Source organism: Salvelinus alpinus, chromosome 30 (assembly GCF_045679555.1).
Source record: "Salvelinus alpinus chromosome 30, SLU_Salpinus.1, whole genome shotgun sequence".
Taxonomy (NCBI): Eukaryota; Metazoa; Chordata; class Actinopteri; order Salmoniformes; family Salmonidae; genus Salvelinus; species Salvelinus alpinus.
In genome coordinates this window covers 19067096-19084393 of record NC_092115.1, presented here as the reverse complement: position 1 = coordinate 19084393, position 17298 = coordinate 19067096, and the positions used below count along the sequence as shown (strand labels likewise).

Genomic DNA, 17298 nt, shown 5'->3' with positions numbered 1-17298 from the left:
TGAATTTAAAAGTATTTTTCTTCCCTGAAATTACCATAACTTCTAGTTTACAGTACCAAAACATCTTTGTAGGAATATTTTTATCTTCAAGATAAAGCTGAAATTGTTACTTCCGGTCAACACATTCCCAAGGACTCAGTTGTCTGTTCTCCCAATCCATCAGGCACTTCAGGTTGAAATAAAAACACAGGGAATCCAAAAGTGAGTGATTACTGCACAAAAATGCAGGTTTGACTTTATTTCTTTCAAACACATTAGAAACTAAAAATAAGAACACAATTCTTCACATTGTTGTTGCCTGGAGACGTTTTTCTGCCAAAGAGAAAGGAACCCAGATGGAACAGAGAAGACAGCCATCATCAACGCTATTAAACATAAGGACTTTAAAAAAACACCTACAGTTATTGTTTCATAAATAGGCGCAGCATGATGAAGAGACTTGGAGAGAGAGAAAGAGAGATGGGAGTGATCAGAAGAGTGACGATGAGCCAGATGTCAGGGTTGTATATATTGCCACTCTACCAATCTGTCTCTACCATTCTCATTCTGACGCTTTCTACTGATAAAGAGGAACAACCTCAGACACAGGATTGGGATGTTTTCCAGGTAAAGGGCAGCCAAAGTTTACAACTTTATTTCAGAGAATGGAAACTACTGATTTAGCAAGTTTTATCTTACAAATATCATGATATTGAAAATGTTTACGCCCCAATAAAATCCAAACAACTATAACAGCCGTTTAATCAATTTCCCTTCTTTGATAGTTAAATAAAAACCAGTGTGATCCAATTCAAAATCACACTGCACTTGAAAAAAGCATTTGTTGTTATACCCTAGGAGCAAGAGTAACACAAAATTCTATGTACAGCTTGAGGGGATGTCTATACTAACCAGCCTCGACATAGTCCACAGAGGATCCTATGAACATGATCAGCATCAGTTTAGAAAGAGCAACACAACACTGCTCAAAGACACACAACAGTCTCTAAGGCAGTCCAGTAGCAGAGAGAGAGAGCCAGAGATTAAGAGAAAGAGGAAAGAGGTATAGAAATATAATAGGTGTTCTTTATTTATTTTTTCAAATGATAAAGATCTTGTTTTTCCTTTCAAAATAAAAGTAATTTTGGGGTTTTGGTTGACATCTTGCTATGTGTGGGAAAAAAAGACCCAAGAGCCCCTAAGTGCTAAATTAACTTCTGGGATTTGAACAATGGTCTTAACATAACGCTTTTACGTCACCAGCTTGTCTTCCTCAAAACACAACCCAGTGACATATCAGTAACGATCCAATGACACGTCAGTAGAGAGGACAGTACTGCCTATTCTTTCACATCTCTGAACACATTTATTTGTGCCTTTATGGGCATACATTGCAAAGTCCAAAAACATTAACTTGACATTTGTATCTAATATCAGGTGAGGGTAGAGTGTGGGTCACAAAGAATCCAAAACCCACTCATGACATCAGTATGATTATTTTCAAAGTAGATCACAAAGAACCAAAACATATCAAAATATGGATGTTTTGGAAAATGTGCTTCTGCCTTTCTTGTTTGAGTGACGGTCAGATGGTTTGGCCAGAGTGGGGGGTGGTGGTCAAGGAGTTTCTGCTGGGGTTGAGGGCAATGCCTTGGTCCAGTGAACGCAGAGTGGGACCGAATGTGGACCAGGTCAGGTTGCAGTCTGTTCCGGGGGTGGTTTTGTGGAGGTTAGAGGTCAGATCAGGTCAGGAACAGAGGCTTGTCTCTCTGAAGAGCTCTGAAAGAAGAGGAGATGGAGGAACCATGAGGAATAATAATAAAATAATAATCAATCAATCAATAATAATCAATGTCTCTTAACATGTGTTGAGACCCTTGCATTTGTGTTGTGAAATACAATTAAAATAGAGTTTGATTGATTGATTGCAACTTGGGTTCAGACTGGAAGAGTGAAACAAAATCACCTACTCCTGGAATACAGAGCTTGCTCAATGGAGATTCTCCATTCAAAGTACTTCTTAGTTCATAATTGGACCTCATCTATTTCTGGGAAACCTGCCCTAAAGGTCACACAGAGTATAAACTCCGTTCATACTCTCATATCTGCTGTGTTTCTCTATTGTCATACTATATAATAATTATGAGTATTCTGAGTGTGTGTGTGTGAATAGAATAATGGGTGTGTGTAGAGCTGTAGTGGTCATGAAATCTTGCCAGCCAGTAACTGTCATGCAAATAACTGCCCGAGTGAGTGAGAGTGAATTCCTACCCGTTGCCGCAGTATTCGCTGGTCCAGTCGAGGTGCTGGCTGGGCCCATTCCGACACACCTGTCTGTAGTCCATGGATGGGGACAGTCCCTGCCCACCGGACGAGTTGATCATGTTCTGGAATTCTGACTGGAGAGGAAATCCCTGGAAAAGAGAAGTCTAGCATTAGAGTCCATGTTTTCCAGTGTTATCCTTCTCGGAGATACATTCAATTACTAGAGTGGCCTAGGTCATAGATTCTAGAATGTGCCGCTAATGGCAGCCATCTTGTTCATGGATACATTTCAATTCACACTAATTGGAATGAATGGCAGAAGAGGCACAGGAGTTGCATCCAAACTTGGGAGCATGTATTGCAGTGCCAAAGTGCATCTTAGTAGCATGTACAGTACATAGTACTTTCCATGACATTAACTGACCAGGTGAATCCAGGTGAAAGCTATGATCCCTTATTGATGTTACTTGTTAAATCCACTTCAATCAGTGTAGATGAAGGGGAGGAGACAGGTTAAAGAAGGATTTTTAAGACTTGAGACAACTGAGACTGAGATGCATTGTGTCATTTAGAGGGTGAATGGGCAAGACAAAAGATTTACGTGACTTTGAATGGGGTATGGTAGTAGCTGCCAGGCGCCCCAGTTTGAGTGTGTCAAGAACTGCAACGCTGATGGGTTTTTCACGCTCAACAGTTTCCCGTGTGTATCAAGAATGCATTGGAGTCAACATGGGCCAGCTCTCTGTGGAACGCTTTCGACACCTTGTCGAGTCCATGCACCGACGAATTGAGGCTGTTCTGAGGGCAAAAAGGGGTGCAACTCAATATTAGGAAGGTGTTTTGTACACTCAGTGTACAGTCGTTGCCAAAAGTTTTGAGAATGACACAAATATTAATTTTCACAAAGTTTGCTGCTTCAGTGTCTTTAGATATTTTTGTCAGATGTTACTATGGAATACTGAAGTATAATTACAAGCATTTCATAAGTGTCAAAGGCTTTTATTGACAATTACATGAAGTTGATGCAAAGAGTCAATATTTGCAGTGTTGACCCTTCTTTTTCAAGACCTCTGCAGTCTGCCCTGGCATGCTGTCAATTAACTTCTGGGCCACATCCTGACTGATGGCAGCCCATTCTTGCATAATCAATGCTTGGAGTTTGTCAGAATTTGTAGGTTTTTGTTTGTCCACCCGCCTCTTGAGGATTGACCACAAGTTCTCAATGGGATTAAGGTCTGGGGAGTTTCCTGGCCATGGACCCAAAATATTGATGTTTTGTTCCCAGAGCCACTTAGTTATCACTTTGCCTTATGGCAAGGTGGTCCATTATGCTGGAAAAGGTATTGTTCGTCACCAAACTGTTCCTGGATGGTTGGGAGAAGTTGCTCTTGGAGGATGTGTTGGTACCATTCTTTATTCATGGCTGTGTTCTTAGGCAAAATTGTGAGTGAGCCCACTCCCTTGGCTGAGAAGCAACCCCATACATGAATGGTCTCAGGATGCTTTACCGTTGGCATGACACAGGACTGATGGTAGCACTCACCTTCTTCTCCGGACAAGCTTTTTCCCCAATCGGAAAGGGGATTCATCAGAGAAAACGACTTTACCCCCGTCCTCAGCAGTCCAATCCCTGTACCTTTTGCAGAATATCAGTCTGTCCCTGATGTTTTCCTGGAGAGAAGTGGCTTCTTTGCTGCCCTTCTTGACCCCAGGCCATCCTCCAAAAGTCTTCGCCTCACTATGCGTGCAGATGCACTCACACCTGCCTGCTGCCATTCCTAAGCAAGCTCTGTACTGGTGGTGCCCCGATCCCACAGCTGAATCAACTTTAGGAGACGGTCCTGGCGCTTGCTGGACTTTCTTGGGCGCCCTGAAGCCTTCTTCCCAACAATTGAACCGCTCTCCTTGTAGTTGTTGATGATCCGATAAATGGTTGATTTACAGTGGGGCAAAAAAGTATTTAGTCAGCCACCAATTGTGCAAGTTCTCCCACTTAAAAAGATGAGAGAGGCCTGTAATTTTCATCATAGGTACACTTCCAACTATGACAGACAAAATGAGAAAAAAAATCCAGAAAATCACATTGTAGGATTTTTTATGAATTTATTTGCAAATTATGGTGGAAAATAAGTATTTGGTCACCTACAAACAAGCAAGATTTCTGGCTCTCACAGACCTGTAACTTCTTCTTTAAGAGGCTCCTCTGTCTTCCACTTGTTACCTGTATTAATGGCACCTGTTTGAACTTGTTATCAGTATAAAAGACACCTGTCCACAACCTCAAACAGTCACACTCCAAACTCCACTATGGCCAAGACCAAAGAGCTGTCAAAGGACACCAGAAACAAAATTGTAGACCTGCACCAGGCTGGGAAGACTGAATCTGCAATAGGTAAGCAGCTTGGTTTGAAGAAATCAACTGTGGGAGCAATTATTAGGAAATGGAAGACATACAAGACCACTGATAATCTCCCTCGATCTGGGGCTCCACGCAAGATCTCACCCCGTGGGGTCAAAATGATCACAAGAACGGTGGGGAAAAATCCCAGAACCACACGGGGGGACCTAGTGAATGACCTGCAGAGAGCTGGGACCAAAGTAACAAAGCCTACCATCAGTAACACACTACGCCGCCAGGGACTCAAATCCTGCAGTGCCAGACGTTTCCCCCTGCTTAAGCCAGTACATGTCCAGGCCCGTCTGAAGTTTGCTAGAGAGCATTTGGATGATCCAGAAGAAGATTGGGAGAATGTCATATGGTCAGATGAAACCAAAATATAACTTTTTGGTAAAAACTCAACTCGTCGTGTTTGGAGGACAAAGAATGCTGAGTTGCATCCAAAGAACACCATACCTACTGTGAAGCATGGGGGTGGAAACATCATGCTTTGGGGCTGTTTTTCTGCAAAGGGACCAGGACGACTGATCCGTGTAAAGGAAAGAATGAATGGGGCCATGTATCGTGAGATTTTGAGTGAAAACCTCCTTCCATCAGCAAGGGCATTGAAGATGAAACATGGCTGGGTCTTTCAGCATGACAATGATCCCAAACACACCGCCCGGGCAACGAAGGAGTGGCTTCGTAAGAAGCATTTCAAGGTCCTGGAGTGGCCTAGCCAGTCTCCAGATCTCAACCCCATAGAAAATCTTTGGAGGGAGTTGAAAGTCCGTGTTGCCCAGCAATAGCCCCAAAACATCACTGCTCTAGAGGAGATCTGCATGGAGGAATGGGCCAAAATACCAGCAACAGTGTGTGAAAACCTTGTGAAGACTTACAGAAAACGTTTGACCTCTGTCATTGCCAACAAAGGGTATATAACAAAGTATTGAGATAAACTTTTGTTATTGACCAAATACTTATTTTCCACCATAATTTGCAAATAAATTCATAAAGAATCCTACAATGTGATTTTCTGGATTTTTTTTTCTCATTTTGTCTGTCATAGTTGAAGTGTACCTATGATGAAAATTACAGGCCTCTCTCATCTTTTTAAGTGGGAGAACTTGCACAATTGGTGGCTGACTAAATACTTTTTTGCCCCACTGTAGGTGCAATCTTACTGGCAGCAATATTCTTGCCTGTGAAGCCCTTTTTGTGCAAAGCAATGATGATGGCACGTGTTTCCTTGCAGGTAACCATGGTTGACAGAGGAAGAACAATGATTCCAAGCACCACCCTCCTTTTGAAGCTTCCAGTCTGTTATTCGAACTCAATCAGCATGACAGAGTGATCTCCAGCCTTGTCCTCGTCAACACTCACACCTGTGTTAACGAGAGAATCACTGACATGATGTCAGCTGGTCCTTTTGTGGCAGGGCTGAAATGCAGTGGAAATGTTTTTGGGGGATTCAGTTCATTTACATGGCAAAGAGGGACTTTGCAATTAATTGCAATTCATCTGATCACTCTTCATAACATTCTGGAGTATATGCAAATTGCCATCATACAAACTGAGGCAGCAGACTTTGTGAAAATACATTTTTGTGTCATTCTCAAAACTTTTGGCCACGACTGTATACTGTATGTGCACATATCATGTGAAATAAGCCAGACTTAGTTAGACACTTATCCCTCAGAAGAAGATGAGCACCTTACATTTACAGTGCATTCAGAAAGAATTCAGACCCCTTGACTTTTTCCACATTTTGTTACATTACAGCCTTATTCTAAAACGTATTAAATCGTTTTTCCCCCCCATCAATCTACACACAATACCCCATAATGACAAAGCAAAAACAGGTTTTTTGATTTTTTGCAAATGTATAAATAAAACCCCCCGGAAATATCACATTTACACAAGTATTCTGACCCTTTGCTATGAGACTCGAAATGGAGGTGTCTCAGGTGCAGCCTGTTTCCAATGATCATCCTTGAGATGTTTCTACAACTTGATTAGAGTCCACCTGTGGTAAATTCAATTGATTGGACATGATTTGGAAAGGCACACCTCCCTATATAAGGTCCCTCAGTTGACAGTGCATGTCAGAGCAAAAACCAAGCCATGAGGTTGAACGAATCGTCCATAGAGCTCCAAGACAGGATTGTGTCGAGGCACAGATCTGGGGAAAGGTACCAAAACATCTCTGCAGCATTGTAGGTCCCCAAGAACACAGTGACCTCCATCATCTTGGTTTTTATTTTTAATACATTAAAAAAATATATAATAATGTTTTTGCTTTGTCATTATGGGTATTGTGTGTAGATTGATGAGGGAAAAAATGTATTTAATCCATTTTATAATGAGGCTGTAACGCAACAAAATGTGGAAAAAGTCATGGGGTCAACACCATTCGGAAAGTCTGAATACTTTTCTGAATGCACTGTACATACAGATGGTTAGAATCTCACAAGTTGTTATGGAGTCTGAGTCCACAGCACGCAATTCCCATGACACTGATGTCTCTTACAAAACCTATAACAGCCAAATCAAGTCACGTGCAGGGATGTGTAAGAACATCAGACCATCTCAGGATGGTAAGTTGGTGGTTGAAGATATCCCTCTAGTGGTGTGGGGGCTGTGCTTTAGCAAAGTGGGTGGGGTTATATCCTGCCTGTTTGGCCCTGTCCGGGGGTATCGTCGGATGGGGCCACGGTGTCTCCAACCCCTCCTGTCTCAGCTTCCAGTATTTATGCTGCAGTAGTTTGTGTCGGGGGGCTAGGGTCAGTCTGTTATATCTGGAGTATTTCTCCTGTCTTATCCGGTGTCCTGTGTGAATTTAAGTATGCTCTCTCTAATTCTCTCTCTTTCTCTCTTTTTCTCTCTTTCTTACTTTCTTTCTTTCTTTCTTTCTCTCTCTCGGAGGACCTGAGCCCTAGGACCTTGCCTCAGAACTACCTGGCCTGATGACTCCTTGCTGTCCCCAGTCCACCTGGCCGTGCTGCTGCTCCAGTTTCAACTGTTCTGCCTGCGGCTATGGAATCCTGACCTGTTCACCAGACGTGCTACCTTGTCCCAGACCTGCTGTTTTCAACTCTCTGGAGACAGCAGGAGCAGTAGAGATACTCTGAATGATCGGCTATGAAAAGCCAACTGACATTTTACTCCTGAGGTGCTGACCTGCTGCACCCTCTACAACCACTGTGATTATTATTATTTGACCCTGCTGGTCATCTATGAACATTTGAACATCTTGGCCATGTTCTGTTATAATCTCCACCCGGCACAGCCAGAAGAGGACTGGTCACCCCTTATAGCCTGGTTCCTCTCTAGGTTTCTTCCTAGGTTCTGGCCTTTCTAGGGAGTTTTTCCTAGCCACCGTGCTTCTACACCTGCATTGCTTGCTGTTTGGGGTTTTAGGCTGGGTTTCTGTACAGCACTTTGTGACATCAGCTGATGTAAGAAGGGCTTCATAAATACATTTGATTGATTGATATAACTTGGATAACTGATCCGTGGATACTATGGATGGGAAAGTATTGTAGAATTCTCTATAGCAGTACTGTACACAGATACACTATATAAGAATCTGTGAATTAAATATTCACCACCCATGTTAAGTTATAGTATGACACAAATAGGCTCTGATAGACATGAGTGCATCCTAAGTGCTCCTGGGGTGCTGCTCTGCCGTAGTCCCTGTGCTGCACCCAGCCTGTCTGTGTCAGGTTGGATACTGCAACTACAAAAAATTAAGAATATCCATGCAAATGGACCAATAAAGCAAGTATTGTAGTATCCTCAATGTACGAGTTGGTTTTTGGACGGAGCTGCCCTGTAGAGAGTCCATGGTAGAACTGAGTGTACTCTGAGGAGGTGGACCCTAGCTAGCTGGGGTAGGGGGAGAGACAGAAGGTGGGAAGTAAGAAAGTAGTTATTTTAATTATGGGAGCAGATATTTTAATGTTGGGGTTTCTTGAAGAGTTTTTCTTTTTTCTTTTGTGGGAGAAAGGGAGGAGTGGGACAGATAGAGGAGAGATAGAAGAGAGAGAGAGAGAGAGAGAGAGAGAGCGAGAGAGAGCGAGAGAGAGAGAGAGAGAGAGAGAGAGAGAGAGAGAGAGAGAGAGAGAGAGAGAGAGAGAGAGAGAGAGAGAGAGAGAGAGAGAGAGAGAGAGAGAGAGCGTATGAAAGGGAAGTTAATCTGGGCGCTACGCTACAAACCCTTCTCTAAAAGAGAGGGGACAGAGAGGGGACAGCAGGTGGCTGAGTTCTCTTCCCCCTCCTCAGACTCTCACCTATTCAGGCATTGTTCCACAAATTCTTCTCCTTCACTCCATCACAAAGGCCCCATCTGCCCCTTTTGTATCTCTCTCTTTCCCTCCCTCTCCCCCTCTCCCCCACCTCCTCATACCCCCCTTCCCCTACTCTCTTAGCTCAGGGGAAAAGTTTCAGCCCTGATGTTTTTTTTGTTTGCGCTCTCTCTCTAACAAAATATGCAAAATTGAGCGAGGAAGGATTATTACTCCCCGCGGGATTTAAAAGTCCCCAATAAAAGAGGGATCTGAGCGCTGGGGGCTTAGTGGCAACCAAACCCAAACCTCCGTTTAACCATTCTTCCCCTATTTTCTCCACGGACTGACACAGCCATACAGGCAGCCCCATACAGGCAGCCCCATACAGGCAGCTCATCTCAAATTGGACTTCAGACAAATTCATATTCTAATCCGTATGAAGACTTAGGCACCCCTCCACAACCTCCTCCCCCTCTCCTCAAATAAATGTTCGATCAGCCACAGCAACAGTTCATTTGCCTGCTGAGCAGAGATAAAGAGACAAATGGCAGTTCCTCTCTTTAAAAAAAACAACAACGATTCCCACAATGCTTACTGAATACCTAGAGTCCACAATCTCAAAGCTACAGCATAAAGACACTATCTTTCCGTTATGTTCTTCTAAGAAGGTTAAGTCATCTAACACATTGGACAGGTGAGAGTGGTAGGACACAGTCTAATCTCTCGTGGACACTGGACAGACTACGTAAACATAACCAAATTCCGTGAGCTTTTAGTTCTGGGTTAACCGAGATTAGACACAGTCAAACTACCAGGATAGGTTGAGTAGCCTTTTCTATATTGATATAACTCGTCTAGGACGTGAGTGGCATAGAGAGTTAGGCTTGAAAGCCACATCACAGTAAAAAATGATAATTCACCCCATCGCCTTTACCTAGAATCTCCCACAAACCCTCCCACGGGTCCTGTGTTGCTCAGTTGAGCACGGTGCTTGCAACGGCAGGGTTTGGGTTCGATTCCCACAGGGGACCAGTATGAAAATGTATGCACTCACTACTGTAAGTTGCTCTGGATAAGAGCGTCTGCTAAATGACTCAAACGTAAATGTTGTTTTGTTGTTCATTCTAGGTAACACGGACAGGAAATCAGAAGGTATGTTTCTTTCTCACTGAAGAGGTCTGTCACCTGTTCCCCTGGATAGATTTTTCCATAACGACCTGGTCCCCTTATCAAACTAATGTCCGTCTCAAATGACACCAACCTATTGAGCTCTGGCCAAAAGTAGTACACTATAGGGAATAGACAGTGGGGTGTGTTAGATGTGTCCCTCCCACAGTCCTCTCTCTAACACAACTGTTCTGTGGTTGTTGATTGGTATATTCATTCTTTTCTTTGTTTGTTGGTGTGTTTGTATTTTATTTCCAGGACAATGCACAACTTCTCTGTTGCATTAGTGAGGAAATTAGCCCATTGAGCTCCATTTTGTATTCTTGTATGTATTCTCTATATATATGAGAGAGAGAGAGAGAGAGAGAGAGAGATGCTCTTCCAATCTGTGTTGTTGACTAGCCTCTACAGAGAACTCATCTCATTTCCTGTGTATGTGTCCTGTCCTGTCTGCTAGACTGGCTTCATCAGATAGCCCTGCCTGCCTGGCGTTTTGTCTCCACCACTGATGCATTCATCAATCTCAATGTGCTGCTGTTGGCGTCCTTATATCACATCATCAGCCTAATGCATTTGTTTATTACTGGGAGAAAATGGAAAATGGGGGATTGTGTGTGTGTGTTAGGGATGGCACAATTACCATATAACCTACGGTTATGGATAAAGACCGTCATGAAAATAAAACAACCTTCGTAACCATTTCAAAATATACCCAACAACATTTTGTGAGGGGGAGGACCAGCTGACTGAAGATGGGACAGCCGGGCATCTGTGTGGTTGAGGCCATTTCTGGTATAACATGGACTCTTAACAACATGATGAAACTTTGTTGCCCCTTGCTGAAAAATGCAAGGTGTTGTAGCAAGCGATGAATAGAATGGAATAAACTCATGGGTACACTTGCAATGGTTGCCTGATATTGTGATGGAATAATTTCCTTGGTAATGTAGAATGTTCATTCAAATGATGTTAACTGATGTGGCTCATGCAATGAAATTTATTTTTTGTCATGTCAGTTGAGTTGAATCAACAAATAACAGCATAGATTGATGGGTACACTTCCTGCTTTTACTTCCTGCTTTGCTCCTATGGGTACAGTCGCAATGGCCGCCAGTCCACCCATTATGCCATCATTGACTTGAATGGGATTCCCATTCTATTTCTATGGCAGCACATGCGGTCAGAAGCGGAGGAAAGGAGAAAATGTGAAGAAGAAAATAATTGTGTGTGTGTGTGTGTACAGTATCAGGCTGGCAGATATGAATACATCCTGGCATCCTACATCCTGGCTTGCCCTCAATCTCTGCCCTGAGGGAACATGAAGGGACCGGATGTGATTGTAAATACCATGAATCATATACAGTATAACATCCTCATCAACCCATAAAACACACACACACCACTTACACTCTCCATTTGATGTGGTTGCATCACGTATGCATGTTTATGTGAGTGTGTGTAACTGTACATTGTAGGTGACCATGTTTAAGCGTATTACCGCAATATGCATAATATGTACAGTGTGGAACTCACCTGGGCCATGATTGTGTGTTTGTGTGTTGAACTCACCTGGGCCATGGAGGGCGAGTGCAGAGACAGCGGGTGTCCACCGAGCTGTTGCTGGTGGTGCATTCCTAGATGAGAGTGGGAGTGGAGGGGTGGGCTGATCTGGAGGGGAGGGGTTGTCGCCGCCGCCATGCTGCCCAGAGACACTCCACCTGGATGGGGTCCACTGGCCCGGGGGGCCACCCCCCTGGAGAGACCCTGGAGGGGGGACAGGTGGGGGCTGAGGCCGGCCTGGTGCTGCTGGGACTGCTGTTGCTGGTGGTGGGGGTGGGGGTGGTGGCTCTGGTGGTGGTAGGGGTGGCTCATGTAGAGGCTGGGGTGGGAGTGATGGGGGTGGGGGTGCTGCTGGCCTGATCCGGGGAACACGGGGGGCTTGGGCCCCAGCATAGAGGAGGCCTGGGACACCTTGACATCACCTGGATCATTGTAACTCTGGAAGGAGGGGAGAGAGAGAGAGAGAGAGAGAGAGAGAGAGAGAGAGAGAGAGAGAGAGGGAGAGAGAGAGAGAGAGAGAGAGAGAGAGAGAGAGAGAGAGAGAGAGAGAGAGAGAGAGAGAGAGAGAGAGAGAGAGAGAGAGAGAGAGAGAGAGAGAGAGAGAGAGAGAGAGAGAGAGAGAGAGAGGGAGGGAGGGAGGGAGGGAGGGAGGGAGGGAGGGAGGGAGGGAGAGAGAGAGAGAACAGGAAAGACAGAGTTGGAAGAGGGTAAAAGAGTGTAACAGTGTTACCTTATCAGAGTCATACAGTCATAGAGAATCAACTGACCACAGCTCTCATGAAGACTTATGTTCATGTCTGGGTCCCTACCTGTGAGACCAGGCTTGCTCTGTATGCAGCCAGCTGCTTCAGGTACTCCTTCTTGGCAGTCTCTGTCTTCTTTTTGTACACCTATAAAAACACCAAGAAAGAACAGTAAACATTTGCACTTTGGTTGCCCTTTTTTTTTTTTTTTTTTTTAAATGGGGTTAGTGTTTTTGTCATATGAATGTGTTATAATGTTTCATAAAGCATAATAGCTGTAGTTGGGGCATCTGGATAATACTCAAAAGGTTCCCATTTTATACAGGACTAGATTGTTCCTCTTCACTATCCATCCATCTGTCTGTCTTTGCCTGTCTGTCTGGGTGTCATTATTTACCGATAATAAATCTGGTCTCTCTCCAGGAAGAACATTGTCCTGTCCTCAGACAGACATCCACCCTCATTCCTCCACCCTCACACACCCCTCTGGAGGTGTGTGCGTGTTTGCATAAGAATGTGTTTCTGTGTGTGCGCGTGTGTGTAATAGGACAATAGCGCTTACTACAATAGAATAAATATGTAAAAGCTTGCTCTTCTATTTTCTTATGTCAAGAGGTCATTTGTTAGTCGAAACACACAGTAGCATGATTCACAGTAGCAGAGCCACAGGACCAGGGAGAGCCAATGACTTCTACTGTGAAACTGTGAAAAGGTTTGAAATTCCAAATTAAAACAAATAGCATTTTTGTGAGGACAATAAAGTTTTATTCTAATCTAATTAATATATTCTAATCTATTCTATAGCATCAGTGTTTAATGAAGTCGAACAAGGAAATGTACAGTACAGTCTCGCATTTTGGCCCTTTGTTCTGCAACCAAACAATCATGTTCTGCACTTTACCAACAACTTCAAACACCACTAATTTAGAAAAAAAAGGTTGATTTGTCCTGTATTTCAGTCAGACATGACAACCAGTCACGTTGCGCTAATGAAAAGATATACACTGCCTTCAGAAAGTACTTACAAACTCTTGACATTCCCACATGTTGTTGTGTTACAGCCTGAAATTAACATGGATTACATTGAGATATTTTGTCACTGGCCTACACACAATACACCATAATGTCAAAGTAGAATGATGTTTTTCGAAATTTTTCAAATTATTAAAAAATACAGGGCTGAAATGTCTTGAGTCAACAAGTATTCAATCCCTTTTATAGCAAGCCTACATAAGTTCAGAAGTAAACACAAGTCACATAATAAGTTGCATGGACTCACTCTGTGTGCAATAAGTGTTTAACATGATTTTTGAATGACTACCTCATCTCTGTACCCCACACATACAATTATCTGTAAGGTCTCTCAGTTGTGCAGTGAATTTCAAACACATTCAACCACAAAGACCAGGGAGGTTTTCCAATGCCTCGCAAAGAAGGGCACCTATTGGTAGATGGGTTAAAAAAAGGAGACATTGAACATACCTTTGAGCATGGTGAAGCTATTAATTACACTTTGATCAATACACCCAGTCACAACAAAGATAGAGGCGTCCTTCCTAACTCAGTTGCAGGAGAGGAAGGAAACCGCTCAGGGATTTCACCATGAGGCCAATGGTGACTTTAAAACAGTTACAGAGTTTAATGGCTTTGATAAGAGAAAACTGAGGATGGATCAACAACATTGTATTTACTCCACAATACTAACATCATTGACAGTGTTAGGGGTGTGTACGGGAGGCGAAGTCAGGTGCAGGAGAGCAGAGTGTAGTAAACAGACGCACTTTAATTCCGGTCCAAAAACAACAGCACATAAAAACATAAACGTGCCAAAAACACGGAACATAACAAAAGTGTGGCGCCTGACAATATCCACATAACAATAAACAATTACACACAAAGACATGGAGGGGAACAAAGGACTAAATACATGCAGTGTGATTATGGAATGAAAACCAGGTGTGTATGTAACAAGACAAAACAAATGGACATATGAGAAATGGAGCGGCGATGGCTAGAAAGCCGTTGACGTCGATCGCCGATCGCCGAACGAACAAGGAGAGGAGCCGTGACAGACAGAGTGAAAAGCAGGAAGCCTGTACAACAAGGCGCTGAAGTAATACTGCAAAAAATGTGGCAAAGCAATTCGCTTTTAGTTCTGAATACAGTGTTATGTTTGGGGCAAATCCAATACAACACTTTACAGAGCAGCACTCTCCATATTTTCAAGCATCGTGGTGGCTGCATCAGTTTATACTTGTAATCATTAAGGACTGCAGAGTTTTTCAGTAACTAAAATAAATGGAATAGAGCTAAGCACAGGCAAAATCCTAGAGGAAAACCTGGTTCAGTCTGCTTTCCACCAGACACTGGGCGATGAATTCACCTTTCAGCAGGACAATAACCTAAAACACAAAGCCAAATCTACACTGGAGTTAATTACCAAGAAGACATTGAATGTTCCTGTTTTGACTTAAGTCTACTTGAAAATCTATTGCAAGACATGAAAATGGTTGTCTTGTAATCATCAACAACCAATTTGACAGAGCTTGAAGAATTTTGAAAAGAATAATGGGCAAATGTTGCACAATCCAGGTTTGGAAAGCTCTTTTGAGACTTACCCAGAAAGACACAGCTGTAATCACTTTGTCAATATGCGGTATTGTGTGTAGATGGGTGAGAAAAACAATCAATTTAATCATTTTATAATTCAGGCTGTAACACAACAAAATGTGGAATAAGTCAAGGGGTATGAATACTTTGTGAAGGCCCAGTATGTCATAAGGATGTAGTAGCCTACTGGTGATGTAAACACTTCTCCAATAGTTGCTGAGATTTGATATTTTGCACAGCCAAGACGAGACGTAGGCCAATGTCATAGGCCTATGGTCAACCAGTCATATTTCTCAAATCCTTCCAGGCTAAATTCCAGCTAGAACAATGGGCCACCTACTTTTAAAAAAGTGTGCTTTTGATGAAAAGCTACAAAATTAAATAGCTGTATTAGACTGATAGATGGTCATTTTGTCAAATTTGTGAGGATCTCCATGCTCATTAGTTGCTCATTCAACATTTTCTGTTACTTCAATCAAGCCTGTTTTAAATGTTTTTATTCATGTAGGCTACACTGTTCTGCAAATGTCCCGCTAAATCCTCCTTTTGTCCCACATTTAGGTATTTTAAATGTGGTCACCCTAACTATAGGTGTTATACCTGTTTCTGTTCCTCTCCAAGGCCGTCCCACATGGAGGCCACTATCTTGGAAACCTCTCCAAAAGTAGCATTGGGGTTGGATCCCTTGATGGCTGCCTGGGTGTCTCTGAAGAACAGAGCGTAGGCAGAAACTGGCTTCGAGGGTTCGTTGGGATCCTTCTTCTTCTTCTTCTTGGGGGTCTTGGGTTTTTTGGGCGTCTCGACCGCTGCCGGTCGCTTCTCTGCCTGCTGGGAGGAGAGATAGAAATGGTCAGACTAAATGGGTTTCTGGAGAGAGAAAATTAGTGTGGAATCGGTGTAATTGATTGATTAGATGATGGAACAGGATGGAAATGAAGGGTGAATATGCTAAACATACTGTAGGGGCCCAGACTTTTCCTGACAATAGGAGCTGAGCAGGAAAATGTAAAACTCATACTGTATGCTACCTAACGTACACTGTAAAACCAAGTGTTTTGGATCTGAACATATAACTAGACACTTTTCTGGAACACTTTTTAAACGCGGCAAGGCATTTAGTACTTCAATGAAAATGCGTCACAGTGTTTAGATTGTAAAAAAATGTAAGATTCTAGCTTTAATATCTCTAATATTTTTCATTGTGCTCCTAAATGTCTTTGTGTGCGCACATGTGCTCCTTGTAAAAAAGGTCAGCGTAGAGCCCTGCGATTGAAAATATATATATTTTTCCTGTTCAGCTGAAATGTAGGTAAGGTGACAGACAACACTGATCTGAATAAAAGACATGTAAAGTCACATCAATTTATATTGACTAAATGCACTCTAAACGGGACCAATTTATATTGACTAAATGCACTCTAAACGGGACCAATTTATATTGACTAAATGCACTCTAAACGGGACCAATTTATATTGACTAAATGCACTCTAAACGGGACCAATTTATATTAACTAAATGCACTCTAAACGGGACCAATTTATATTGACTAAATGCACTCTAAACGGGACCAATTTATATTGACTAAATGCACTCTAAACGGGACCAATTTATATTAACTAAATGCACTCTAAACGGGACCAATTTATATTGACTAAATGCACTCTAAACGGGACCAATTTATATTGACTAAATGCACTCTAAACGGGACCAATTTATATTGACTAAATGCACTCTAAACGGGACCAATTTATATTAACTAAATGCACTCTAAACGGGACCAATTTATATTGACTAAATGCACTCTAAACGGGACCACGGGAAGGTAAACAGTAGTGTTTAAAATCTGAACATTTAGGAGATACAGGTGTTCTGGTTGGAAACTGACCGGAAAAAGTTGACTATCATGTTTAATCTTGGATTCTAAACGCCTGTGCTTAAGATGAGAAGACTTAATGGCAAGTCTAAATGCCTTATGTTTAAACACTGATGTTTGGTTATAAATGTGTGACATATTTCATGGTTTTACAGTGTATATACCAAAAATATTGCGGAACATTCTGAAACATTTCTCTCAATTTACATGATCTTGGTCAATAGGAATGTACTGTTTGAAACAATTTGCTTTTATTGTGAGATAGTCAATATGACCCTGAGTGTGAGAGTTTGGAAACAGATAAAGAAATAGTGTCTGTATGAAAGCACCTTGACAGATGGTAGTACCGGTAGTTACAATCATGCCAGACTTTTCCTTCTCCATCACTGTGTTGAATATGTTTTGTTTTATACTGATAAAACAAAAATAGC

At 42.5% G+C, this 17298-nt stretch overlaps 1 protein-coding gene across 2 annotated transcripts in view; it reads right to left on the bottom strand.

Annotated features, from left to right (window-relative positions):
* Positions 1-202: 202 nt before the first annotated feature.
* Positions 203-17298, bottom strand: part of LOC139559605 (thymocyte selection-associated high mobility group box protein TOX-like) — a 91410-nt gene continuing 74314 nt past the window's right edge. Inside the window, exons 6-10 of one of the 2 annotated variants that reach the window (XM_071375750.1) lie at positions 15594-15818; positions 12450-12530; positions 11650-12078; positions 2251-2393; positions 203-1758 (exon numbers count right to left, since the gene is read on the bottom strand). In XM_071375750.1, coding sequence (XP_071231851.1) covers positions 1722-1758; positions 2251-2393; positions 11650-12078; positions 12450-12530; positions 15594-15818 — 915 coding nt within the window. In that variant the 3' untranslated portion in view covers positions 203-1721. Of the gene's footprint in view, positions 1759-2250; positions 2394-11649; positions 12079-12449; positions 12531-15593; positions 15822-17298 lie in introns of both variants that reach the window. The other variant, XM_071375748.1, reaches the window with a different exon arrangement.